This window comes from Lepidochelys kempii, chromosome 7 (genome assembly GCF_965140285.1).
Source record: "Lepidochelys kempii isolate rLepKem1 chromosome 7, rLepKem1.hap1, whole genome shotgun sequence".
NCBI classification, from domain to species: domain Eukaryota; kingdom Metazoa; phylum Chordata; order Testudines; family Cheloniidae; genus Lepidochelys; species Lepidochelys kempii.
In genome coordinates, this window is record NC_136386.1 from 23,793,225 (window position 1) to 23,820,488 (window position 27,264).

At 47.0% G+C, this 27,264-nt stretch overlaps 1 protein-coding gene across 5 annotated transcripts; it reads right to left on the reverse strand.

Annotated features, from left to right (window-relative positions):
* Nucleotides 1-235: 235 nt before the first annotated feature.
* On the reverse strand, nt 236-23,967 carry GATA2 (GATA binding protein 2). 5 transcript variants are annotated; one of them, XM_073351390.2, is made up of 6 exons: nt 23,830-23,967; nt 11,164-11,591; nt 9,648-10,253; nt 6,758-6,936; nt 3,622-3,747; nt 236-2,805 (listed from the first exon to the last, which is right to left on the reverse strand). In XM_073351390.2, exons 2-6 carry the CDS (start codon nt 11,390-11,392, stop codon nt 2,506-2,508), a joined length of 1,440 nt encoding a protein of 479 aa, XP_073207491.1. In that variant the 5' UTR covers nt 11,393-11,591; nt 23,830-23,967; the 3' UTR covers nt 236-2,505. The 5 variants fall into 5 exon arrangements, with proteins under 5 accessions (XP_073207491.1, XP_073207492.1, XP_073207494.1 ...); XM_073351391.2 differs by lacking the exon at nt 23,830-23,967 and adding an exon at nt 20,223-20,344; XM_073351393.2 differs by lacking the exon at nt 23,830-23,967 and adding an exon at nt 12,100-12,384 and having other exon boundaries at nt 6,758-6,903.
* Between the last annotated feature and the right edge of the window lie 3,297 nt (nt 23,968-27,264).

A 27,264-nucleotide genomic window follows, 5' to 3' on the forward strand; every position in this document is an offset into this window, starting at 1 on the left:
TCCTTATGATAACATACAACCCTGAGAATGCTCCTTGATATGTGAACATTCAAAAGTTTGTTTTTATTTCTCTAAACCCATTAGCTTTTAAAACATATTGATAATCTAGCCTCACAAATTTTAAACTAATCATTCCACTGGTCATAATCACCCTTGTAATATTTTAGCCCCACACACACACACACACACACACACACACACACCAACTTGATTGCATGAAACAGGGCACAACTGCTTTCACAAAAAAGGTATTTTATTATTTTTAGCAGTATTCATCTTGAAGGAATATGAGGAAAGCATACACTTTTTACAGACAATATATAAACATGTTGTACATAATTAACAATAACTTAATTCACTAATCCAAAAATAAGCAAAATAAAAAATTAAGAATAAAAACAGAAAATACTGCAGAACTTTTATGCTGATACAAGTACAAAATAATTTAAATCTTGACTGCCGTTGTCTACGCTGCAGTGACTGACAATATATTGCACTTTGTCAACTGTATCAGTAACCCACTCCTTTTCCCCCCACCCATCACCCCCCAAATCCTGCAGAAATTTGAGCTGGGTACAAATAATGTACAACTGTACCATAGTAACAGGTAAAAAGTAAAAAGACCAAATTTTGACTCAGTAAATTAAAAATTCTTACAGCATCTCCCAACCAATTCCCTCCTCCCCCGCCCCATTCATTTATTTCCACTTTTACAAAGTGCACCTTACACAGACCAGAAAAAGGAGGAAAGCAGGATTTCCATGGCTGCTTGGTCCTTACTTCATTATCAAATATCTCAATTACCTATTTAGGAAAAAAATGTACATCCATTTTTATGTGGGTTCGTTTTTAAGCAGAACTTTTGCAGTAAGATACAATTGGCTTGATCAAAAAAAAATGGAGAAAGAAAGAAAAAGAAAAAGCTTGTCACAGAATTAAGCTTACGCAGTTTACATTATCAAACCCCTCTGCTCACTGGGGCATTTTCATCAGAAGTATAGCTAAATATGTACATCATATGTTATACTGGAGCTTGTTTTCATGAGAGTCATCAGGTCACAACAATCAATAGAATACACTTCACATTGGCAATAGCTGTTTTCAGTTGTTTACGTACAATATGGTTTAATAATGGGAGACTCATTTTTTATTTATTTATTTTTTTTTAGATATAAAATGTGCTATGGGAAATAGTTGTCCCCCTTGGAACAGTTACCGTCCCTCAACGCCTCAGCTGTTGCCTCCTCTTGGATTTGAAGGGTATGTGAAGCTGAAACTGATTGCCTCTCTCTCTTTCTCTTGTCCAGTGATCTTAATCCACTTTCTGCCCTTCCTCACTCCCAGGTGTGAACTGTGCCGTAGCCTGGATGCCTACAGATAGCACACGCTCTGGCTTTGCATGGATGTGGTAGCCAAACTATGGTGAGTTTACCAAAGCAGCTAGTCTGTTTCTTAAGCAACAGCTGCCCACAAGGCAGAACAAAACGCTTTAACCTCCAAAGGGTTTGAATGGGATTTTTTCTGCCTTACCCTCCTTGCTGATAGACTCCTAGAAGTTAGATGGGACAGATGAATAAGACCTCCTCTAGCTACTTCCACCTGGCACAGAGTTGTTCCCTACAGTGTATTTTTTTTAGTGATTTGTCCTATTTCGCTGTTTGTGGAATAGCATTTTTTTTTTAAATAAAATCTTTCATGTTAAGAAAAAGAATGCAGGCATTACGTCAAAATAATCCACATCTTGGGCCCATTACATTCCCATATTCCAGGTACATTTTTGCTTTGTTTTCCCCTCTCTCTCATCCCTTCCCTAACAGATCTTTTTGTATGTAATGTTGATGAAGACAATCAAGGGGTGGCTGGTTAGCGCACACTTCCCTCCCCCCCATTATAAAGCTGTGTTTATTCTAGCAGGGTTGACGCCCCACCCCCCAAAAAAGGCACAAAATCATGCAAGTCAGAAGGTTTGAGGCTCTTTTTGGAAAACAAGAGCAAAATAAATGATGACTTTCTGTGTCTGATTTCCTTTTAAAAATTAAGTTTTTATAAAGTTGTCCTGGTTTCCCACCCCTTCTCCCCCAGACAAAGTCCACCATAGAAATCCAGTATGGGTGGCTACCAGCCAGCCTGCTCCGCCTTTGGAGGCTGCTATCTCTTTACAATATTCACAGTAATAACAGAGAAAGGAGAGCCAGTTCCAGCATCCGTCTTCTGCTGCTTCTGCCACCTTTGCTTTCTGCTGGGCCAGCAGGTATCAAACAAGTGAGTTCTTCGTTTTCCTTATACCTGAGGGGCAAAGTGCATAACAGGCACCATTAAGCATTTCTGCAGCAGACTCATCATTGCAGGGTTTTAGTCCAACCCTAAGAGTTCAACCACATTGGCGCAAGGTCCCCTTTTTCCTTCCCTATGTTCTCCTCTTGGCAGAATCTTTCCTTACTCAGTGTCATCTTAGACAGAGCCCTGTGTTCTTAATCTCTGTGTGGGTCTCTTGATACTCAGGTTCTATCCCATGGCTGTAACCATGCTGGATGGATGTGGATGTCCAAATGAGATGCTGGAAGATGGGTGAATGGGAGTAGGTGTTGGTAGGATGTGTCCAGAGTGGCTAAAAGGTGGCAAATGCCCCATTGGTGCCATGTGACTGGCGAGGGCAGCGGCGCTGAATGGAGAGGATTTCTCCTGCATGCACTTGGACAGTTCCTCAAAACACTCAGAGCCTTTCTTGCTTTTCTTTGATTTGTTGGACATTTTCCTATTCCTGGTCTGAATTCCCTCCTTCTTCATGGTCAATGGCCTGTTCACCTGCAAGAAATGAGAAAATCAGGCTCATGCAGACAAAATGACCTTATTGTGCAAAAAGGAAAATATTTGGACAGCCCCCGTGTGTTTTCCTGGACAGAGAACTTTTTCTGGCCAAACAAAATGGTGTTTCTCTCTTGTTTATATTGATTTATTTAATGAAGCCACACACACAAACCCCAGACATGAAAACAAGTTGGACTGAATTTGGCAGCTGATGGCCATCCTTCCCTTATGCTTACCCTTTGCCCCCCATTCATTTCCTAATAGAAGAGATCAAACAAGGCAGCACACACTGACCTGAATTCACTTCTAAAATGGGAGTGGTCTCTTCCTAGGAAAGCTGCAACCTCAGTTACTTACATTTTAAATAATGTTCTAATGTGTTGAATGATTCCTGCTCCAAATTCATTCTTTTTTTAAAAAAATACAATCTTTACTATTAAAAACAAACAAACAAAAAACTTGACAATTCTGCACAGAGGATACCTCCCCCTGGGATTAACCTTTGCACAGAATCCATTTCAAATGGCCTCTGCATTGCTGGAGAGAGAAAGCGCAAACAACATGCTTAGTTAAAACTAGTGTTGTAACTCTATTTTGCCTGATTTGCCCAAGCTTTTAGAAGCCAAGCTAATACATTGTAATGTCAGTGAACTTAGCATCACTATGCCAACAAAGAATGGCTCTGAGTCCCCAGGGGAACCTGGGAGGGAGGAAAAAAAACCTGAAACCAATAAAAGGCCAGTGCATGCCATCCAGTTAAAGCATCAATCCCAGCTAAGCAAGCAGAGACACACAAGACAAGCAAATACTCACATTGTGCAATTTATAGTAAAGTCCACAGGCATTACAAACTGGGTCTCCGTTTGCATTACGTCGCCATAAGGTAGTGGTGGTTGTCTGGCAGTTGGCACAACAGGTCCCTGCTCTCCTAGCCGCTGACTAACCAAAAGAGAGGGAAAATTATTGCGTATACTTGGAACAAGCCCATTTTAAAGGTCAATTTAGGTCCAATATGTAGGATTTGTAACTAATCCCAAATCTGTTTACAAAACAGAAAGGTCAGAGAAGTGTTGCTTTGATTTCCCCCCCCCCTTCGGGTTTTGCTTGTTTGTATTTAAATGGTCCCCCATCGTAACAGCCACCCAAATATTGGAACATTTGGCTACTGCATGAAAACCAGACAGTGAAGCTGAGTAGTCTATTTTCCTTGTCCAAGACAAAAATAATGCAAAAGCTAAACAGCACTAATAAGGGGCAGAGGGGAGTGGGGGAAATACATTTGTTTTTAAAAGCTTTCCCTGGTAATGCTCCACATAAATTCAAGATCACTTTGATTTTTAAAATATTCTTATTACGAATTCGTTAAGCACCAACAGTGTTTATAGCACAATACAAGAAAGGAGGACATTTAGACGATGATTTTTAAACTGATCGTGTCCCTGTAAAGGTGACCAGCAATGAAAACCAGCTACATTACTTAGATGGGTGCCGTATTTATCATAGCCATCACTAAAATGTCAGTTTCCATTTACAAGTGAAAGAGAAAACAAAACCAGCTCCAACTTTTGTTAAATATTTAGCAAACCTAGTCTCATGCCTTTCAGCAATGATTGTGCTGCCCCTGCTACTGCCTCTATCCCTATTCATTTTCTAGGCTGATAAGCCCCAAAAATATCCTCTCTTAAACTCTGATGCTTTTAATCAGATTGCTCTGCTGACCCGTGGTGGGGCAGAGGGAACCTTTCAGCCTTCCCAAATGAGAACAGCAAGATAGGAAAAATGTAAACGCATGCAAAAGACCAGTGGATTTCAGTATAAGCACTTGAGTGAGAGACCCTACAATAACACATCCTTGGACAAGGGTGGCATTTCAGAAGATGTTAGGAATAGACAAAATGCACCCCGTATTTTGGGGCGACATCCTTATTAGGAAGGTTCAAAGATGCTCTAGGAAATGTTTAGAATACATTCCATTTTGTACAACCCAGAGAATTCTGAGAATTAAATATTTATTTATAAAACACCTATATTGTGCTAATTTTTTGGGGGCCCTGCTCCCTAAGGATTTTTACAGTTGGCTACAAAAATCCTAGGGACAAGCTACTGCCCATCCCTTCCTGCACCCCAGCAATGCTCCTCTCAAGGCATTGAGCTTCTGGGAGAATCTACAACATAACATCCTAGAACATTGGGTTTTCTCTGTGATCAGGGCTTTATGCACCTCGTAATGCATTTTCCTCTGCCCATCTGCTCTGCTGGAGAGTTGGCTAAATATCAAACCATAGATTGGCCCTGCTCTGAAGATTATGGCCCTGATCTTGCTCTTATTTATAGTACATGCTGGTGTAAATCAGAAGTAACTCCACTGAAGGCAGAGGAGTATTCAGTAAAGTGAGACTAGAATCAGGCCATGGAGATTTATTTATTTCAGTCCCCCTGCCAGCCTGCAAGAACAAAGCCAAAAGCCAGAGCTGAGGCAGTTTGTACCCTAGTGCATGCACATGTAAGCAAACCAAAACACAACTAACTTTAGGCCTTCAAGCCTTGACAATGTCATTTTGACATGCAATAAAAAAAACTAATATTAATAAACCCGTAAATGAAAACAGTCTTCTTCCAGTCCCAACAAATGGAGTGAATCACAGGGGAAATATAACATTTAACAAAAACACAACTGAAAAAAATCTAGCTCCCCAAAACTCCTTTCAGTGAGCTAAGTCGGGCAATTTCCCAGCCCACTCGAAGGTGAAGAGCTATGTTTGCATATTTGAAATGGCTTATTGATACTAAACTATGCTGCTTAGCTCTGTGGCCTGTCCCATTCAGTCTGGCAAGCACTTCAGATAATGTTACACTGTTGTCTTAACATTTTTCTGTATGTGTCAGTCACTTTAGAAGGAAAGCAAGTCATTAAGAAGCTTGCATAGTTGAAATTCTGGCTCACTACAGAAATCCTCTTTATCCCATCCCAGCATTATATCATTAAAACCAACTCTCCTTCCCTCCTCCCAGGCCAGTAAAATGTCCCCAAAATGGCCAAGAGATTTAGGGACTATAAATCACATGGCTCCAAAATATATATATTTATTATTCTTAGCATTTTACACATTATTTGTGGAGTAAAGTGTATTAGAAATTTCAAAACAGCAAGCATGACTGGCATGCCTTGCCTATAGAAACTCTCTAAAGCTTTTAGAGTCAGGAAACAGATACACAGAGTTTCCTTATCTTTAACGTACAGATATCCGGATAGGAAACTACTACCAGGAGCTTAGAAAGGACATTTTTTTTTAATCACTCAAATGAAAATACAAAGTATAGGTGACTCCATGGAAAAATAATAGGGTTAAAAAAAACACATTAGGGGATTGTCTGAGGAGGGAACCAATATTAATATTGTCATGGAATAGAAGAGTGAAAATTACTTCATGGCCTTTATACAAATAATTATTAAGTAGGGAGCAGTGGGTTTGACTCATTTGATTTTTTTGTTTTGTTTTTTGGGCTGGAATTTTTTTTTTTTTAGTACATGTTGGAGTCCAGTCACGCTTGTAACCCTTTCACTTCTGAACTGCCCCACGAGGCCAAATAAATGAGAAATCAAATGAAAGCTGTCATCCAAGGATCAAAGTGTGTGTTCATAAGGAGAAACACAGCTACACATCATGCCCCATATCTTCCAATAGGAACAGAGTGTAGGAATATAATCGAGATTGCTAGCCTACTTACATTCTATACCTTGGCATGTAGCTGCTATGGGTGGAGTCCCTGCAATCTGTCCTTAGGCTATGCCGTGACCTCTGAGTGACATGAGTCTCATGTACAATACAACATCTAGCATCCATGCGGGGTCTGAAGCACAGGAGATGAGTGAGACACACCATGGGTGGGTCTGCGTGTGGTCCCTTTGTATAATTTATCCCCAAACCCAGCAGAGACAGACACCTACCAGTCTTCGTTTAGGTTTAATGAGTGGTCGATTTTGACCGTTCATTTTGTGGTAGAGCCCGCAGGCGTTACACAGGTAATGCCCAGTGCCGTCTCTTCTCCAGAGAGGGGTGGCAGTAGCTCCACAGTTCACACACTCTCTGCCTTCTAAATGGAAACACGAAGAAACCGGATTTCTTTCTTCAAAAACAAATTCACAAAAGCTTTTTGCATTGTCCTTTAGGCATTTTCCAGAAGTCAAAACAGTGCATTATTCAAGCATAATTAGACAGCATTGATTATTTACAGTACATGTGGCAAGGCTCTCCTTAGTGTCTCTAATACAAACTAGCACTCTATGTTGTGATCAAAAACCAGTTGCTCTCTCTGCAAGGTGAGAAAGAGGGACACTCTTGTTGTGTCAAATGGCACTTGTATCATTTCGGTAACAACAAGAGCTCCCTTACCATGTAATGTGCACCATTCCCCTGCCATATCTATTGCACCTCTATGGCTAGATCACATATATCCCGCCACACACACACAAAGCGAAAATTTTGAAGGAAAAGGGGTATCTGGGCCAAAAGACACTTTGCTGCAAGTGCTGCAATATCCTAAAATAAAGCAGGGCAGCTTGGAAGTGGATACAGCATCTAAATGGTTCAATCAGTATTTTTATTTTAATTTAGCAAAACTGGTTGAAATGCAACACTTGAAAAAACTGTATCTAAGCAGGCACTCTGGAACTTATAAAAACAGGTTTTTTTCTGTACTTTACTTTTTAAGTGGAAAATTTTGATTTGGTGGAGAGGTTTATCTGACTCCTACTCTTTCCTCATTTGTTTGAATACTTTAATTTTTGGTGAGTGGCAACACAGGCCTGATTCTACAGTGGCCCAACTAGCATTTAAAAATACCCAAAATCCAATTCAAGATATTAGCTCACCCATCTTGTATCTCCAACTAGAATACCACATATAATCCCTTAGATATTTGCTGCCTTTTTTGTTGTTGTTGCTTTTTGTTTTGGCCTCAGAAAGCTATTTGCTTAAAGTTCACTGCCCCTGATGGTTTGAGGGCTGGTCTGCTTAATATAGGAAATTCTCTTAACACAGTTTATGCAAATTGTACAGTATTTAACTGCAGAGGAAACTATTTTTGCTAGTAACTGGAGCAGGCCTTGTGGAGTTCAGCAGGGCTTGTGTCTCCTTCCATCTAGGGAGTGGGTGGCTTTTAAACAACACAGTCTGCAGTGAAAAATGAGGGGAGTTCTGCGTTCCTAGCTTTTGTCCCTCCTAGGGCAGGAAGCTGCAGGAGTCGTCGTGTCGTGAGTCTTAGTTTCCCTACAAAAACAGTGAGTGGTCACGAACTTTCCCCAGTTTCATGCGCGGGGGCTCCCATCAAAACAAAACAAAACAAAAAATCAAGATCATTCACTTCCCCCATCTAATAAAATCCTCGAGAACTAAGGGATCCAAAAAAGGCCATTAAGGATCCGTTTCTCTGCAGTGACTCTTCGAGCTGTTTCTAAAAGCAGTCGGGGTGGGGGGGGAAACTCTATTTTAAATTTTCTTTTCACGGTTTAAAAAAAGAAAACAGCAGCCGCATTTCAAACACTGGAGAAAAAATCCCTTAAAAGAGCAATTTGAAATAGAGCTGATATTGTAAAATGTCTGATCTTTTTGTTGCAAAATTCCTAAAAGAGATCAGGTTTCTTAATTAATGGCCGCTTTCAAAATAGCAAATAGAGGTGTGTGTACACATATTTAGTTTTGTTTAAAGGTGGCTTTAAAACGCTATCCCAAATATATACTTTTATTTTGTTCCACCGATGGGAAGACAAACGGGGAAGATGATTTAGGTGAATAGAACAACATACAGTTGACTTAATTCGTCTAGATATTCAGCTGGGGACACTTGAAAGTGAGATCAAAACTTGAGCCAACACTGAAGGAGCTGGCTTCAGAAGACACTTTTAGGGAAAACTGGAGTGAAGAGGGAGTGAAACTGGAGTGAAGCTCTGCCATCCGTTTTTAGCAAACAGGGATGGGTCTGAGGCAGAGAACAATCATGTCCGATCGCATTTTCTAGTTTTTATTGAGTTGCTTTAAATTGGCGTTTACTAGGTATCTTTGGTCCTCAGTACTGGTGTGTAAACTATTGAACTTTTGCTCCTTGTGTGATCTGAAAGAAATCAAGCCCTCTTCAGTTTTAAGCAACTGGCTTGGTAATTTCAATTGTGAATGTGTGCTCAATGCTAAAAGCGCACGACTGGCCTTTTCTCTTATTAATGAAGGTGCAAATTTATTGCAAGGAAACAGAAGTAAATTCCCCTCATGGAGTCAATGGGAGTTTCACCGAAGAAAAGAGTGCAGGATCTGGCCCAGAATTTCCAGTGACTAGAACCAGCCACTGTCTTTCTTTTTCTGTGTGAGATTTTGCTGTATAAACCGGTATTTGCATAATTTAGATCTGCCAGCTTTTTTTCTTGTAGGGATTACTGTGTCCCTTAGGCCCTGCCATGAGACTGATGCAGAGCAGAGAGCCAGTCGACTAGACCTTTAAGGAGGCTGCTTGCCCTACCAGCAGTTAATCACAGAAAAGCTAGGTCCATTTTTCAGAGCTGCCCCAACAACAGCGTGTTTAAAAAATCCAGGGGGATGAGATTAAGATGTATCTCGGTGCCAACAAAGTAAATCCACCCGAACCTCCTCGTCGGAGTGCATGTAAAAAGCTGTCCTCTTGGGTTTTTTTTCCAAACTAGAATCATGTAACACGCATTCCAGCCTTCCTCAAAAACACACATACACAAACCTGACCTACAACACCCCCCTACTGCCCGCGACATCAACCAACCCCCCCAGGCAAACACCGCACAGGCGCCGCAGAGATCAAGGAGTGGCAGGGCTTACCTGAGCAGGATCTAGCTTTGCTCCTCTGCTTGGGGGTGAAGCTGGAGGCTGGGCCGCCGAGGAAACTGCCCGGGTGGAAGAGGCTGCTGCTGTACTCATGAGCAGCCGGCACATAGGAAGGGTAGGTGGGGATGGGGTGGTGGGTGGAGGGCTGGGCCCCCATGGAGGTTAAGCTGGTCCTCAGCGGGCTGGCACTCTCCATCTTCATCCCGTCCGACAAAGACACTTGGTACTTGATGGCCTCCTTCTCCTCCTGCCTGGCCCCGGCCGAGGAGGAGGAGGGCGAGGCTGCGCTGCTGGAGTTGGGGTCCGGGGACACCTCCTTGGGAGGGGTGGGTGGGAAGCCGAAAAGGTGGGAGCCGGAGTGCGAGGCCGGGGTGAGCGAGGAGACCGAGGCCGTGCTGGAGGTGCTGCTGCCCGGGTACACGGAGATGGCTCCGGGGGCTCCAGCGGCGGAAGGGTGCAGGGGCCCTTTGGTGAAGGGATTCACCGTCCACGGGTTGTGGTGATGGGCTGCCGAGAGCGCCGCTTTGCCGCTGTCCAGCCAGGGGATCCCGGGGCTGTGGATCAGGTGAGGCCGGCACATTTGACTCCCAGTCAGACGGGCTGTGGGGAGAGGGGAGTTTTCACTATCACACAGGCCAGCCCGGCGAGGAAGACGGGCCCTGCAGGGCGCTGGGGGGCGCGGGCAGAAGGCCTGCCCTGCGCAGAGGGGGCCGGGGAAGTGTCCAGCGGCGGCTCGCCGTTCAGCTCCGGTGCTCTCCGCGTGGGACGCGCCCAGAGCCAGAGCCAGATCGCCGGGGAGGGAGATCCAGCGCCCGCACAAGGACACCCACCATCCCCAAGCCAACGGAGCAGCGCTGTGGCTGGGGTGAATGGTTCACAGCAGACGTGCCCTGACGAGACAGGGGGACAACGCAGGCTCCCCATGCCCGCCTCTCCTCTCCCTATCCAGGCGCCAGCAACACCCTGCAAGTCCCGAAAGGCTCCCAACCCACTTGCCCCTTGGATTTAACAGCAAAGAAAGCAGCAGCCACAGCCTGGGGAGCGACCAAAGCACAGTGTCGGGGGGAGCAGCCCCTCCCCCGCAAAAAAGAAAAAACCCACTGGCTCTGCAGGCTTGGGGAGCACTTTCTCAGCTGCTACTAATACCCCGGTCCCCCCAAAATAAAATCTACCTGTGATTTGAATTAGTTTGTATTTCATATCCGGGAAGTGCCCGTGTCTCGGGACTAGGAAGTTTCTTTGGTCTGTATGCGCGCACCCACCCACCCACCCACCCTCTCAGTCTATTTCCCCTTCCTCCCCCTCCTCCCCCCATCGGTTATGTCTAGGGTTAAAGTCCACCCGGGCTTCCCTTTCGAGCCCCTTTTCTCGGCTCTCCCTTTCCAGTGATACTGAAGCAGCCCCCAGACAAACCTGGTCTCTAATCACTCCCCGCCCGGCACAAGCCCACAGAGGACCCGGGGAGAAAGTAAACTGCGGGGGAGGGGGGGAGAGACCGGTGCAGATTTACCGTGAGCTTGGCTGTAGGACACCCTGGCCCTGGCATGGGCCGAGTTGGCATAGTAGGGGTTGCCCTGGGAGTCCAGGTGATTGAAGAAGACATCGACTTCATCCGGAGGTAGGAGCTGCGCCGGTTCCATGTAGTTATGAGCCAGTCCTGGATGGTGCGTCTCCGGGTGCTGCCCGTTCAGCACGGCGTGGTGAGCCATCCAGCGAGGCTGGTCGGTGGCGACTTCCATGCCGGCGCTGAATCCCCCAGCCCACCCCCAGCCGGCACGGATTGGTGATGGGTCGGTTCTAAAACCAGAATGATACAAACGGCAGGTGGCTCGTGTTTGTCTCAGGACGGGTGGGGGCGGGGGGGGAAGCCAACGTGTCCCTCTCTCTTAGCTGGAAAGCTGCGGCGAGAGGCTCCCTGCGACACGCCCGGGACACCACCTGTAAGAGGAAAGGAGTGGTTAGTACTTTACATGGCTATTCAAGGGAGGCGCGTCACCCTCTGCATTTTCCATCTGGTTTGATCTAATTCCGCAATTCCCAACATGCAGCTAAACGGGGGTAGGAGAAGTCCCTCTTTGTGCCCCCCCCTCAAAAAAAGTCTCACTTTGTGCTCCGTCGCCCCCACAAGTTCTTACCCTGGGTTCACCTCCCCCCGCCCCCCAAATAAACAGCATCTGTTTTCAAGAGCTTTTTTTAAAAAGGTTTCCTCTTTTCTACAAACGTCAATAAGAGTTTTTCCAGCTGCCTTGGGGAGGGGGGGAAGTAAAGCCAGGAGGTCTCATGTCATCTACTTATACCAGCTCGAACTGACACAAAAGCAAAAGGGGAAAAGGAAAAGTGAAAGGAATGTTCAGAGAAGGAGAAGAAGAAAAAGCAGCAGCAGCTCAGAGGCAATTTCCCTGCAGAATAAACCCAGCTCTTCTTCCCCCCCCACCAACATACTTACACAAAGTCCTTCCAAGTGGAGTGAATCTAATTCCAAATGTTTGCAGAGTTTCTTTCTGGGGTTGTAAGTGTAGAGGGTGGGAGAGGGGTGGTGATGGATGGTTGTTTGGAGGATGCGAATGCAGAAGAGAGTGAGTGAGAGAGAGAGAAGGAAGAGGAGGATTGGATGGAGGTTCTTACTCAGATGGCAAGCTCCACTTATTCTGGCCTTTTTTGTAACATCCCCAAAGCATCCTATGTCAGCCCTGGCGCCAGCTGGACTCAGTTCAGTAGACATGAACTAGGGGCGACGCGCAGGGCTAAGAACCTCCGCCCAGCCAATCAGCGTCCTAGCGCCCAGCCTCGCGCTGCCATTGGCCCCAGAACTCCACATTCCCCTAATTTACTCCAAACATCTTAAAAGAGCTGAACCCGCCAAGGACAGAAAAGACCCCCCCCCATCCGCCCACCTCCCGCTATCCCCGCTTCCACTCTCCCCTCCCCGCAGCAGCATCCAGGTCCGCCTGTCTTGCAGAGCTGGTGTTTGTTTGCGGCTAACGTTAAATACCCCGCTACGCTCCAAAATAAAGTTATGAACAAATTATTCCAACCAGTTTTGGGGATCGAAATACATGCACCAAAGGAGTGAAAGGGGGGGCACCTAAGTGGGTCAGGAGGCTCTCCCAGGAAAGATGCCCGGGCAGCAGCCTGTTAGAAGACGCTCACAAACCCGTTTTAACTGAGTTGCTAATTGCCTCACAAATCTATAAAAAACAATTAAGGCAAAATTATGTTTATCTGTTTATTTGATTGGAATGTGAACCTCAATCGGGAGTACGCTGTAAAGACAGAATCGGATCGTGCAGGCTCTCCTTAGACAAAATCTCCCATTAAAGTGAATGGGTATTCTGTGTGAGTAAGGACGGTGGAACCGGCTCCTAAACAGAAAAGGTATTTGATAGGTAGAGATTTGATAGGAACATGCTCGTTTTCTTTCCTAAACGTTTAAGCGTGATGCGTTTGCCCCAGTGAACTCTGGTTGTTTGCTCGGAACGAATGCAGGCTATTTTAGCCAGTTGCATTAATACAGGACTCGTTTCTCATTTAACCAGGACTCTAGTTTTCCCGAAGCAGGACTTTAAATGTTCGAAAACCCCGGATTCGGGCCGTTAGCAGATGTCTGATTTGTCCCGGATTGTTACCGTCCTGTTAGTTCGAAAGAACTGAATCAGCAAAATAAAATAAGATTAAAATGAAAATAAACCCGCACAAGCCTGTTTGGAGCCCACCTGGGGTGGACGTGTAAACTAGAGGGATTAGGAGCCCAAAAATCCATTTGAGTCATTCGTTTTATAGGTAGTCGTTGGTTGTCTATTTTCGGGCCCGATCCTGGCGACTTGTCTCTCGCGCAGAGCCCCCCGGACTTCCCTGGGACCTTTCCCTGAAATCTCTTGAGTAATGCGGGCGCTGGGCTCGCTGACTTGCCTGTGAGTTTGGGCTGCGCGCCGAAAGCATGGTCAGGCCCAAAGCGACATTACAGCGTTACAAATCTAGGAAACACCCAGATAATGGGAAAAAACACCCTTGTTTAAGTAAGTGTATGTTTGTACTAGACAATAAACAGCCTGAAGCGCAGGGGACCAGTCCTGGCCCTCGGAGCCCTACAGTGCTATTTCATCCAGAACCTTTTTAAAACTCATTTTTATAAACCCTCTCTTTGTTTTGGGTTGGTTTTTTGACGTATTTCTGTCCGTTTGAAGCAGCGGAGGCTTTCAACCCGCCTGGTATAGGGCGGATGAGAAGTGCAGTTCTAATCAACAGGCTTTTTATGCAGGGAGCTAATTAATTTATCACAGTTTGAAGGTCCCACTTTGACTGCTTGTGTACTGCGAAAAGGACTCCAGAGGAGGGGGAAAGAAGGGAGAGGCAGCAAAGAACAACAGGGCCACAGGAAAATACAACTAGGACTAACACGGTGTGGGCCAGGTCCCTACCTACCCCTAAAAATATTGATATTAAAAAAGAACTAATTGACTGATAGGTTTTGGTTGTTTTTTAAAAGCTGTTTTCATTTTATTGTAAATCCTCTTATCTCCTAGATGCAGAAAAATAATTGTTGACATGAATAGATTTCAATGGTGGAATCAAAGCAAGACAAATGCCTCTCTCTCCCATCCACCTCAGAAATGAAGACTATGCTAGGGAAGAAAAGTGGGTTCAGGGGACCCTGTGGAGATGTTTTTGAGATTGGCCCCAAGTCTTGTCACATTCCTTACTTTATGTGTAAGTTCCATACTTATTATTCCTTCTACCAACTCATTTCCAGGTCACAATGGAAGAGGTGGAGGATGATGGCTGGTTTGGAGAGGTGTGTGTGTGATCTGGTTGTATCATTCTGGGTGGTGTACATCTCCTCACCTCCCCTACACTGTAGGGCGAGATTTGCATGCTTTGGGGGACAGGGGAGAGTTATGATCGGGTTATATCATGGGCTGGGGAGTCCCCCCACTGCACCAGGCCAGAGGGGTGTGTTGGGGGAGAGAGGGGAGATGTTGTGAGCAGGATGTAATATGCTTGACAGGGAAGGAGGGTAGATCCTCCTCACTGTAAGGCAAAATTGATGTATGTGTGTTGGGGTGGGGGTTGTGATCAGGTTGTATTGTCCTGTGGGGATATCCACCCCCTCAGGATTATTTGTTTGATTAGATCAAATTATATAATCCCCCATGGGGGTGGTGGTTAGGGGAGGATTGGGAGGGTGATCAAGTTATATAATCCTACAACACCCACAATGTAGGGTGTCTTGTGGTGGGGGTGTTCAGACTATATAATCACACACACAATGTAAGGCAGGAGTGTGTTTTAGGGGGTGCTTTATATGATCACACACAGAGTGTAGGCCAGTGGTGATGGTGACCAGGTTTTATAACGCCCCCCCCCCCAAAAAAAACAAAAAACACCACACCACACACGAGGATAGGGCAGGGCTGGGTGTGTTGGGGTGACCAGGCTATATCACCCCCCCCCCCCGCACGGAGCGCAGGGCAGGGCTGGGTGTGCAGGGGAAGGTCTCCCTGCAGAGGGGAGGGGGGCCGGCTCGGAGGATTGACAGTCAGTAATTGGGTAATAGGAGGCTGCTTCTCCCCAGCCAGGCGGCCCCAGTCACTGAGACGCCGGGGCTCTGACGTCACCCGCCGCTGCCAAATTCGCCAGGAAATGAACTTTTTAATAATAATAATAATACAAGACAAACCCCTCTCTCCTCGAATCGGGGCGGGTTCTCCCTGGGAACTGGGGTTCCCGGACACCCCCAATTCCTGCCTTGCCCCCTCTGCTGCTCCTGCCTCCGTCCCTGCCACCTTCCCACCCAGACAAAACAAGTCCAGATTTTCAAGGCAAGCGGGGGCCAGACACTGAACAGCCTCCCCGCCCCCCCCCCCCCTTTTTTGGCATCTTCCTCCCCGCTGGCTGCAGGCTGGGCCTGGCTGCGGGGCAGGGGGCTGCGGGGACTGGGGGGGGCTAGGATTCCCCCCCCAGCGGGCTTCCTTGCCCCTCTTGGAAAACTAAGGCGAGCCGGACTCCTGCGCCCTAGCTCCGCTGCCAGGATCCCCCGGGCCCCGGCCCCGGCCCCAGCTTCTGCAGCCGGAGACCGGGAGGTGGGCGCCGCGCGGCCGTGGGGGATCCGTGGGAGCTCAGCAAGCTCCGGTCCCGGGCTCTGCTCGGGGTCTTTAGGACCGGGAGCACCCGGGTCGGGGGAGCCGGGCTGAGGATGTGCCGCCGCCGGCCCCTGCGGGAGAGGGGAAGCCCTGCACTCCCCAGCCCCCCGGCGGGGTGGGAGCCGCAGAAAGGAGCCGCGATGCAGTTGCAGCCGGCTGGGCTGGCCCGGCCTCGGGAGGGGTCGGGGGTTGGAGACAGGAGGTCTGGCTGCGCCGGCCGGGACTGGGCTTGCTCGGAGCTAGCTGGGGCAACACAGCGCAGCCCCCCGCGGGCTCAGCCAGCCCAGCTCTGCTGGGGGGGAGGGGGGAGGGAGGAGGGGGGGTTGCTGATGTCTGTGCCCCGGCTCTGAGCCAAGGCCGGCCGGGAGCTCGCCCCAATCCCGCATCCTGTGCGACAACCCGGGCCCAGAATCCTGAACCTAACCCCGTCTTCACACCACCACCTCCCCATGTCCTCGGATTCTCCCCCCTTCCGGGCTTCCCCTTGCCTGCCCGCGGTCCCCAGGCTTGGGACCTCCCCGAACCCCTCTCGCCCAGCCCGCCCTCCCCCCACTCACACACTTCCCGTTTCTTTTCAGCCAGTGAAAGGGATTAAAACAGGAGAGAAGGGATCGTACGAGGAAGTCTGTCAGCGTCCCCACACACACACACTCTCCGGTGAAATCGGGGCGCGGAGAGACGTACCCTGACATAGCTACAGACTGAATTAGAAGCTTGCCACTGCAGTCCCCTGTGCAGGATTTAGTACAGTATAGACCCAAAGATAAACTCGGCAGTATTAGAAATTCCTGGATGATTTATTCGGATTCTGGTGTAAGGGCGCTTTAGCAGATATGATCTTCCAATATCAGGCTGTATAGACCGCAGGCTCTGTACCAGGCCTGGGGTGTGAAGGAGGGAGAGAGGTGACAACCTCTTTAAAAAAATAATTAAAACTTATCTATATTTTTTCACACACCCAAATCGATCTGTTAAATGAAAATAAGGCGATTTCAGATCAGGTATTTTTACTTCCAAGTATCAAGCTGCAAACAACAGAAGGGAACAACAAATCTCACCGCGTTTGCTTACTAGAAATAAATGCTCTCCTGCCCCCGTTTGCAAAATTGACCGGGAGGGGGCTGCTGGGAGAATGTTTTAACAGATCCGAACAAACATTTCACACTGAAAAATCACAGATCATCCAGCAGCTCCCCGCAGAACGTGATTGCAAAAGCTCCCGCGAAAGTGTGGGGAAGAATCCGAGTTCGCCGCAATGGCTGGGCTGTTAATGCGATCGTATTAACACCGGCGTTAATGCGCTCCGAATGCATTCTTACTAATTAATACCAACCTTTTTAATTATTTCCCCGCTGCAATGGGCAAGGCGGCGTTGGGGGGGGGGGCTGTTTGTTTTAGGCAGGTGATAAAATCGCAGTTAACGAGCTGATAATTCGTTCATGTTTGTTTTAAAAGACAAATTGTAAAGATTAATCAGGCTGCTTGATTTATGGAGCGACAGACCCCAAAACTGCCCGGGAAACTCTCCCTGAAGCCCCCGTGTCAGATTACCCTGCAGCCGGCTCTTGCCACTTCCCTGCAGCCAGGGGAGCTCGCTGCTTCCTCTGCAGATCTTGCCTACAACATTCACATGCCGGCAAGGAGCGGGAGGGGAAAAACCCAACCCGTCCGCGGGGCATTGGGGATACACTGGGGGTGGGGAAATACACGGTGCCGCTTCCTCCGCAGAAATGAAAATACAAAATCCAGCCGAATGCCCTGCCTGTCCGTCCCTCCGCCGCCTCTCTCTGGGACTGGATCGTGTCGCTAACAGAAATCCTTCACTGGTTTCCTTTGCCACCAATGATTTCGGGGTATTTCTGACACTCTTACTGACCTCGCCCAGGCTTCTGGGCACCTTCTTCCTAGCCTCTTATTTTCCTGGAAAATCATGGTCTCCCATCGGCCGGTTCTTATTGTTAATGAGTGTCTCTATGTATTATTAAGTTTCATGATGTCTTCTGAGCATCTGCAGGGCACTGCTCCCATGCACTACTTTCCGCCGCCTCGGGATGACCCCTCAATCGCGCTTTCCCGCTCTTCTCTTTAAACTCCTGACAACAAACAGCAAATAAAATCCTCCTCCCTTTTAAAAAAACAAAATACCCCTTCCCCGCGGGATACAGGAGTTCAAAGGCGGTTTAATTCTTTCCAGTGAAATCGCTCGACACAGCGTAGAACTCCTGTCTGTATTACAGATCCACCTCCACTGATACTTACTTGAGCGCAGGGTGGGTGTGTGGAAATTGTGCTTTAATAGATCATTATGAATTCGATTCCAAACGTGTTTTGAGAACTCCAGGTTCAGTGATCTCCGCTGATTTACAAAGTGCTTGTTCAGCTCGTTGAGGGCAGTTCAGTGCTTCGGTCTTGTTTGTTAGGGTGGGTTTGTTATTAAATGCCCCCACTGCAGCAACACCGTGGGGGCAAAGGAGTAAAGCTGCATGCTGGGGACGTTTATTTAATTAATGCGCTCATCGGAACATAAACTAACCCGCACAAGGACCTTCGGCGCAGAAGCTTAACTAATCTTCTGGAGCTGAGATTCAGCCTGTTTCACACGGCTGGTTAAACAACTATTCTGTCAATTTTATTAAAGTCCTCTCTGGAGAGAATCTGCCTGAACGGGCGGTGAGCTGCAGGATTGCAGCCAGCCGGCTCCAGTCCCTAAAGTCACTCCGTGGGCCCTGCATTCCCCCATCTCTATTCCATAGCCTCTTCCAATAGATTGCTAGATTTATTGGCTGTTATATGCAAACACAAGGTACGCCAAATGCATTACAAATCGCCCTCCTTCTTTGCACATACCATAGTCTGCAGGGTATGGCAACTGAGAAAAGAAAAGGAAGAATTGTGTCAGGATGAACTCCAAACATCAAATCCCACCTTTTATTTTCAAGTGTTTCTCTGTATATTTTCCAGACAAGCCGATAAATCAGCTATCTGTGCTTTCTGATAGATAGATAGATAGATAGATAGATAGATAGATAGATAGATAGATAGATAGATAGATAGATAGATAGATAGATGATAGATAGATAGATAGATAGATCTGCGTGGATTTATCTAGTGAGAGCGAAAACTGGTAAAACAGAATTGCCTCTTATGAGTTATAAAGTTTTCTCCTCAGACTGGCTGTCTATCTCTCAGGGCTGGCTTTTTTATCTCTTTTTATACAACAGTTTTACTAACCTTAATTTTTTGTTGTAATTTTTAAAGGGAGATCTTCCAGATCTGGAAGCACAGCTGGTTATTTTAATTTGATTGACAAGTGATGTCATCTCCTTAAGGGGGGGATGGAACATGTTTTAGCAACAGTTAGTGGGGCCATTTGATGTAGCAAGACACCTGTGACTGTGATCAAAGCGCAAATATATTCGAAGGCAGAAAACATATGTGCCCAGACCTACACGCAGACTGTTTATTTACATGCCCTCAAGGTTTGCCCCTGTTTTATTTGACGAAATCTCAATTTAAGAGACCTTATGCCAGACTCTAAAAACAACAAGAAGTGGGCAAAGGTTCAACAGGGAAATAACCAAATCCCCATGCTCTGCTGTAACAGAATGTGGACACTGAACGTTTGGGGAGGAAAGCGGTGGCGGAGCTAATTGTCTGATAATCCCTGGCCTGTCCGTGCGGATGGGGAGCGGTTCGGTACCCGAGAACATTCAGCCTTGCCCTTTGTGACAGTTTTCTTTTTGGCAGTTTTGGACTTTTCCTATCATTTATCTTGTTAATTAGGCGAGGAGGGAACTCCGGCCGTCTCCTACCTCCTTTCACGCCTTTGATATAAATATTACAACGGATAATAATTATCGCAATCTGTAAACTCTTCACGGGCAAGGTTTCTCGCCAGACCACGCCGCCGCGAAGTAAATACAAGAAATCTCTCGCCCCAACTCCGCCCCAGCCATCGGAGCTGCAATCTCTGTGCCCCGATCCTGCTTCACCGGGGTGAAGTGCTAGGTACAGTGGCGTACACTAACATGTCATCTAACATACCACAGCACAGACTATGATTTAGCATAAATTCCTAGCCTCGCCTTGTCGCTCTCCCATTCAGATGTATTGTTCGAATTGCAACCGCATCGACTTTCCTCTTTGTTTAAACTTCACTCACCCTGACTGCAAACCCCAGGGGCAGCAGAAGTTTTTCCTCTCTTTGTAACCCTATTCTTCTCGTCCTTTCCTCTGTGCAACTAATTGGTGCAGCCATCAAAAACGGAGGAAAGAGCGAGCGAGAGAGAGGCGCACTTAATTAACCCCTACAGGGTCTGAGATAAGAGGGGCTGCACACGGCACGAGCCCTGTCGGAGGGCACGCAGGCTTCGGGGGCGCCTTTGCGTCGCCGTGCAGACCTTGGCGGAGCGCAATGCAAGGTACTCACTGCTGAGAGGGCCGCTGGTGGTCTCCCGCGACGCCCGTCCCCTGCAGCAGCAGCAGGAGCCAGATCCTCAGTGCCAGCAGCATGGGGTGCAGAGTGGGATGTGTCTGTGTATGGGGGGGGGGGAGGCAGAGGAAGCCGGCTGCGCTGGAGCTGGGGGGGGGGGGGGGGGAAGAAGCAGGCCTGTGGATGTAACGCACAGCCGCCTCGCTGCTCGCCGGGGCTGCTGCAACCCCGAGTCTTCCAGCAATCTGGCTAAGTCAGGTACAGAAATAGAAACACGTATGACTGGCGTCAGAAAGGGGGGCACACTCACACACACACACACTCTTCCGGGTTAGCCCTCGAGCCAGCAGCCCCGCAGCCTGCTGCGGCAGGTACAGAGCGCGCCAGAGCCTTTCTCCCCGCGGCCCGGGGAAGTGGGGGACCCTGCCCGCGCGCACACGCAGCCCGGCCGGTGGCGGTCCTGCCGGATCGGCTCCGCACCCTGCGGAGGGGGAACCGCCGAGAGTCTGCCAGGCAGAGCAAGGCACCGCCGCGTTTGTTACTGTCGTGATTATGTCCTCTGCTGTTAGTTAAAATACTAATCATTGTTCAGAGCCTAGCCGCTACAGGGAGTCTTTGGGTAGAAATACGAGCAGTCACTTTCCAGCCCTTCTCTCCAGACTTTTCCCAGTGTTCCTCTTCCTTTCTTTTTCTTTCCTGTTTTCTTTCTTAAAATACGACCTGCATGACTAGTACATTTTTAATGCTGGCTAAGAAGGCTATAAAATGACACAGTTACCTCTTAACCGCGGGCCCCCATTTAAGCTGCATAAAAACAGAGCGATTTAGGGAATAAATCACCGACCACGTACTCTTCTTAACTACTGTAAAAGCCTTGCCTAGATGCCCCCTCCCCTCCCCCCAGCCAGGTGATTCAGATCGGATATTTTGCCCATTGCTCCATGGGAGTTTTCACTCCCTACTGGGTCACCCCTCCTGGCTCTTGTTTTCCCTCCTGGCTTTTTTGGTTGTTTGGATCCTGTCCTCTCGACGCGCCTGACAACTTGTAAATTCGTTTTGTTCCCCTGCAATTTGTTTGCAATTTGTCCATCCCGGTAAAGTTCCCCAGCCCTGGAACCTTTGTCTGGCTTCCCTGGTCGCCTCACTGGCTCCCCAGTTCTCCTCACCCCGGGCGCTGGGCACAACGATCTGCAGGGCATCCCTTACTTGAGCCACCTTGGTTAGTACCGTGTATGCTCCAGCCCAGAGTCTGTTGCCCCAGACCTGGTCGTGCCAGGCAGCCCCAAACCCCAGCACCACCACACAGCTTTGGAAATTGCCAAACCTACTTCTGCTCAAAATGCAGCAACTGCAGCGATAACGAGGATAGTACTACTAATAATTAATACGTGCAATTAATAACTGCTTCCCCTGTTGTAATGGTAGACGGTCTATGGGACTCTCATACCAAAGATTTCGTTGCAGGGTTCGATTTTCTGGACGCATATTTCGATGTCAATTCGGGTGTCAGATATTTGGGGCCCGATCCTGCAGTTCTTGCTCAGGCAACAACACTTCCATGGAGAAATCGCCTGAGTTAAGGCTGCAAGATCGGGCCCTGGAAGAGAACGATTCGATGTCAGTTTCAGACCCAGATATTTAGTTTTTGGTACGATTAGCTGTCTGCGACAACTGATTATCTAGCTATCTAGCTATCTAAAATAACTAATCATTGGAATGATACTATGTATTTGGGCAGCTGTTTTACTTGCCAGTTTCTTTGGACATGGCCAAATCTGAGTTAAAAAAATTAATAAAGATGTTACCCTTGTTTCAGCTTCTCGGTCTCCAACCAAACAAGCCAACCCTGGCTCCAAATCCTGCACCCGAACTATTCTTATTGAAATCTCCTCAAAGCCATTCAGTCTCCAGGGTGGATTTCTCTCCCAGTCTCTGCACCCCACAGCAAAAGGAGAATAAAGGGGGTGGGGTGGGGGTGGAAGAGCTGCCTTGGGAAAAAAACGCGGTTGAAGCCTATAGTTGGGTAATTTTAAAACATGCAAAGCTGTGTAAATCTGCTGCACGGGACTGGGGCTGCAAAGGCTCCCTGGTTAGGCAGGTGCAAACGGAGCAGAACCCAGGGCCGGCGGAGATGCGGGGCTTTCCAGGGGAGAACAAACCCTCGCATCTTTTTATTAACAAATCTGACAACAATGAGAGAGGGGGGATAGGACGGGGTCAGGCGTGTGGGAGGAGGGTCAATTTAACATTGAACCCCCCATTGGTGAAAAGAAATAAAGGTTCCGAAGTGGAGCTTGTTTTTTTAAAAAATGATAAGCCATAAAGACACATACTTAATTCTGGGAGATTCACTGCTATTAATTCACGGTGGTTTGGTTTAGTTTGTTTATTGGGCCATCGCAATAATCCGTGTTCTTCCCTCTTTGCGAAAGGAATAGTTTGGCAGGATGATGTGGCGTTTAAAACGCTCTCATTCTTTAGCTGTAATAGGGCCAGTCTATTAGAAGAGAAAGTATCTGGGAATTCTAAAGTGACTGCGAGTTTAAGAATGAAAAAACACTGTTCATTAGAAATCAGTTTCCGACCTAGATCCATCTAATATATAAATATACCAGCAAAGCAGTTTGAATCTTTGATCGCTTCTTTCATACCTGAGTTGCAAGATAATTTGGGGACACAAGGTTTACATTATAAACAGAAAACTACCAGCTCTTTCTCAATTTCCAACCCTCTTGGTTTATTTTAATCTCTGAGCCTGCTATTCGCTAGGGGTGAAATGTTTTTCAAAACCGATAAAAACCACCCATTTCCAGTGTGAATGAGAACAAGATTATTTCATAGGAGCTTACTCTTCCGCGCTGTATGTCTCTAGATATTCTTTGAAGCATCGCTTCATTTGGTCAGTAAATTTGGTCTGTAAATTATTAAATTTTCTAAGGATGGCTTTACCTGTTTGCAGCTAGTTCAAATAAGAAACCAGCCGTGTTATAAAGCAACCATGCAAAGAGAACGATTTTTCCCCCACCAGATATGTAGTAGATCTGCACATTTTTAGAAATAACAAATTCTGTGATTTGTTCTGGAAGAGGAAAAACAACTCCTAAATCATCTGCAAAGACAAGACTGGTTTATTTAAAACGCCGAGCACTAGTTCTTTATTTGACACGCCAAGCTGTTCTCTGTCACTGGGCAGTGGCCACTCTTTAGATAGACGGGTCCCTCATGGAGTGGCTTGGGAACAACACCCAAAATATTCTGCATTTCCATCCAAGCGGCCAGTGACAAATGCATAGGGGCGGTTTAGGGGAGAGTCTGTAATAAACAACGCTCCATCTCCCCTTGCTAAGAACACCTGGCTGCAAGGACAATCTCTCCCTGTCCAAGTGCACTGTCTCCCTGGGAGCCCCGCTGTGTCCACTTTCTCCAGTTCATCGCAGCCCCGGTGAGGAAGAGATGCAGTAAGCTCCCCACCTCCGCAGCCAAAACTCTCTGTTTCAATTGGCATTTCCCCCCTCTGCCGAAATGAAAGGTTTTTAATCTACAGCCCGAGGAAGCAGAGTCCCAGCCCCGTTTGTCACGCGTTTATTATTTGTAATACCCTTACCTTTTCCCTACAGTGACTTTTCTTCTCGTGCTTCTTGATCTCCTTCCACTGCGTTCTTTGCTGGGGGGCTGGGGGTCTTCTCTCTTCCTGGGCTCATTGACAGCGGCGCAGGCAGGTCTGGAGCCGCTAATAGTGACCACACTTTCGCCTCTGCCTAGCTCGCCTTCATGTATGTGAATAAAGAGGAAGGAAAGGGTCTAAATGGCTGGTGAATGCATAAGCAGGCCAGCAGAGGGGTTGCCAGGGGTAGGCAGTTTAAACCTGGCAGCAATTTTCGAGCTGGTCTTTTTCCCCCGTTCCCTCCCCTTCTCCCTCTCCCTCTCCTGCATTCACGGATGGCACAGCGAGCCGGTGTGTATTTATGTACATAATAAGGCAGCTCGTCCCCTCAACTTCATTTGCATCATTACAATATCTGTACAAGCACATCCCATTGTCTGCCGCTTGCACCTTTTGTTGTGTTCGCTGTCACAGTCTACGCGACTTGACTTTCATATTTTTAAATGAATTGATATTAACACCAACAACACACACACACACAAAGACCCTACAGTCTCCTAAGAAATCTGGGGTTCAGATTTAAGGTCTATATAGCTGCAGTCCCTCTTTATTTGCTCCTTTATTTCCTATTTCTTTCAAGAAAGGAGAACAGTTTGTATTCTTTTCCCTTCCTGCTGAGGGGAGTAAATCTTGCATTTAACATGCTGGCCTTTTATAATCGTTCCTACTTTTCTGTCCATAATTTTAATCTGCTGGACTATGCACCTGAACGTAATATTAGCTCTGTGTGTGGGGAGGGGGCTGGAGGAAGGAATTAAAAAGCAGATACCAACCAGCGAGTCGTTGTGCGCAAAGAAAGAAATGTTAAAATGCATCTATCCCAGCCCATTAGGCAAGTCAGCCAGAACTAATGTGTTTGAAAATGTTTGCAAGCAACTAGCCTCAGCGCAAGGCTGGAAATCTTCACCTTTGCTCTTTATTTTCTTATTGGTTTATAGGGAGTTTCACCTTGTCCCCCCTCACTTCCCCCACCCTCCATAGTACAGCTAGCAAAATAACTTCTTTGGTACATTACACAGCAAGGGCTGTGTCTAAACGGTATATCCGCTCTTCAGGCAAAAGGCAGCGTGTGAGAGAGAATATTGCCCTTCGATTAGGAAAGGATGGGATACAATACCAACACTTCAAATATTTTAAATTCCTTTTGGGGGCAAGGGGAACCCCACTTTCCCAATTTAAATGATCACACTAATGTAAAAAAAATCCCGGGGTGGGGAGGAGGGAGAAATGCGTTTCAAGAAGGAAGCAGAAAAGTTATATTGGAGAAGAATTATCATAATGGCTGTAAAAAATATGTGAGCAACAAAAACAACTAAAAATCCTATTTTGCTGGCATTTTCTGTCTGTCTTTGTGATATGATTCTGGGCTGGGGGGGGAAGGTCCTTGATATGCTAAAGATAATTCTTATCAGCCCCCAGCAGCCCATTTCCAAAGTAACTGTTTTAATTACTCGCCTGTATCACCCTTCGTCCTAAGAGATGAGATACAGAACCAGATTTATTCAGGGTAAAAAAAAAGAAAAGAAAGGCTGTGTTATTTTTTAAAAAGTGCTCATATTTTAAAGGCAAAAGCCAGGCGCTATTGCAAATCCAGATATTCGAATTAAAAAAAAAAGTCCCCTAACATGGAAGGTCCTGTGTAATTCAAAGGGTTAGTAGCCGTGGGGTTCTTACGCATGCATTTTAATAGAGATGGGGATTTGAACCCAGAGGCGCTGTGTGTGTGTGTGTGTGGCGTTTTTGCTTCAATTTTGTAGAAAGGTCAGAGTTTCGGATAAATGTCTATTCTTTGAGAACTGCATTGCTATCTGCCGGGCTGGTCAGATGTCTGTACGGAGTAATCCCCAAACTCCACCGTGACCCAATACAGGTTTTAAAAATGTATTTTGCTGAATGCTTAGTATAGGCTAATGAGGGTTTATTCTGCCTGCACCAGTTAGGTTTCATGCTAAAGATGTCATTTTAAAGTCTGAGGGTAAGGGGGGGGGGAAACCCCGCACCGTTTTCTTCCACTGTAACAACCACATTCTGCATATTGAAAAATATGATAGACAGTGAGTAGGTTTAACAAATCGCCCAACCCTTTCAATATCGATTTAACAGAAAAGAGAGGGAGAGAATTTAAAGGCAGTAGTAGCAGCGGAGAGAATATAGGCTCCACTACTCTAGAGGTTCTCCTCCTTATTACTATCCAGGGGTAATTTTTCATCTCTGCTAGCTAATCTTTGTTCCTTGTGAAGATAATGAATAGCCCAATCCTTATCTCCTGGGCTCCTGGAGGCTGCTGGAGAATGGGGTTGAACAGGGTTGAAAATTGGTTCCAAAGTGCTGCTGAATAAATGGTGTTCCTTATCTCTCGCTTCCAGATTATCAGGACCCTTTCAAAACTCACACAACAAATACAGCCACCGCATCTAATGCATCATTTACCAGAGCAGATCTCCGCGTTTGATCGGCAGATAGGCAAAATCTATGTATTCTTTGCTTGACTTAGCATGCATGCATGCTTGTGTGTGAGCCCTGCATGTGTGTGCCCAGCCAGCGATTGTCTAGAAATACACACGTGTGTGTGTGTGTGTGCAATGCATGGGCTATTCGTGAGGCTGGTATCTTTAACAGCTCGTATTTTGTTAGCACTCCTCATTTATTCACTGTTATATTCGTTGTGTAACAAAGTGCGCTCCTACCATCTCTGACACTGGCGAGAAAAATGGCACAAGAATATGGGGGGGGGGAACACACACTTTGTAACGACTCCTTTAGATTTGGTTGGACCACTTAGGAGATGGCAAACTTGCCTGAATAAATATATGTCTAACGGCACACACAGACCCTCCCCCCCAAGGGTGTGATCATAGGGAGAGAGATCGTTACCTTACGTTTATATCTACATACAGGTGGGTGTGGGAGAGGTTGTTTTTCGGTAGGAAACCAAATGAAGACAAACAGTTGAGATCTGTTTCAGACTAGCAGCCGTGTTAGTCTGTATTCGCAAAAAGAAAAGGAGGACTTGTGGCACCTTAGAGACTAACCAATTTATTTGAGCATAAGTACTCCTTTTCTAGTTGTGATCTGGTCCCCCTTTTTGTGACTGGGAGGTGCCCAGCCTCTGCGCAGGGGCTTCCTCCAGTCCGGACATGCTGGGGATCCCCTGCCTGGGAGAAATAAGCAGCTTTGCTCGCTTGCCTTCAGACCAGCTCCGAAGCCGAAGTCTGGCTCGGGGCGGTTGTTGTGCCCTGGCCTGGGGTCGCTGGCGCCAGGCAGCTGGAGAGCTGTTGATTGAGGACAGTCGGCACCAAATTGCCCCCGCTAGGATCTGGCACTCATTGGTTCGCCCCTTTTCTTCCCCAAACCCTCCAGCCTCAGCTTCCCCGC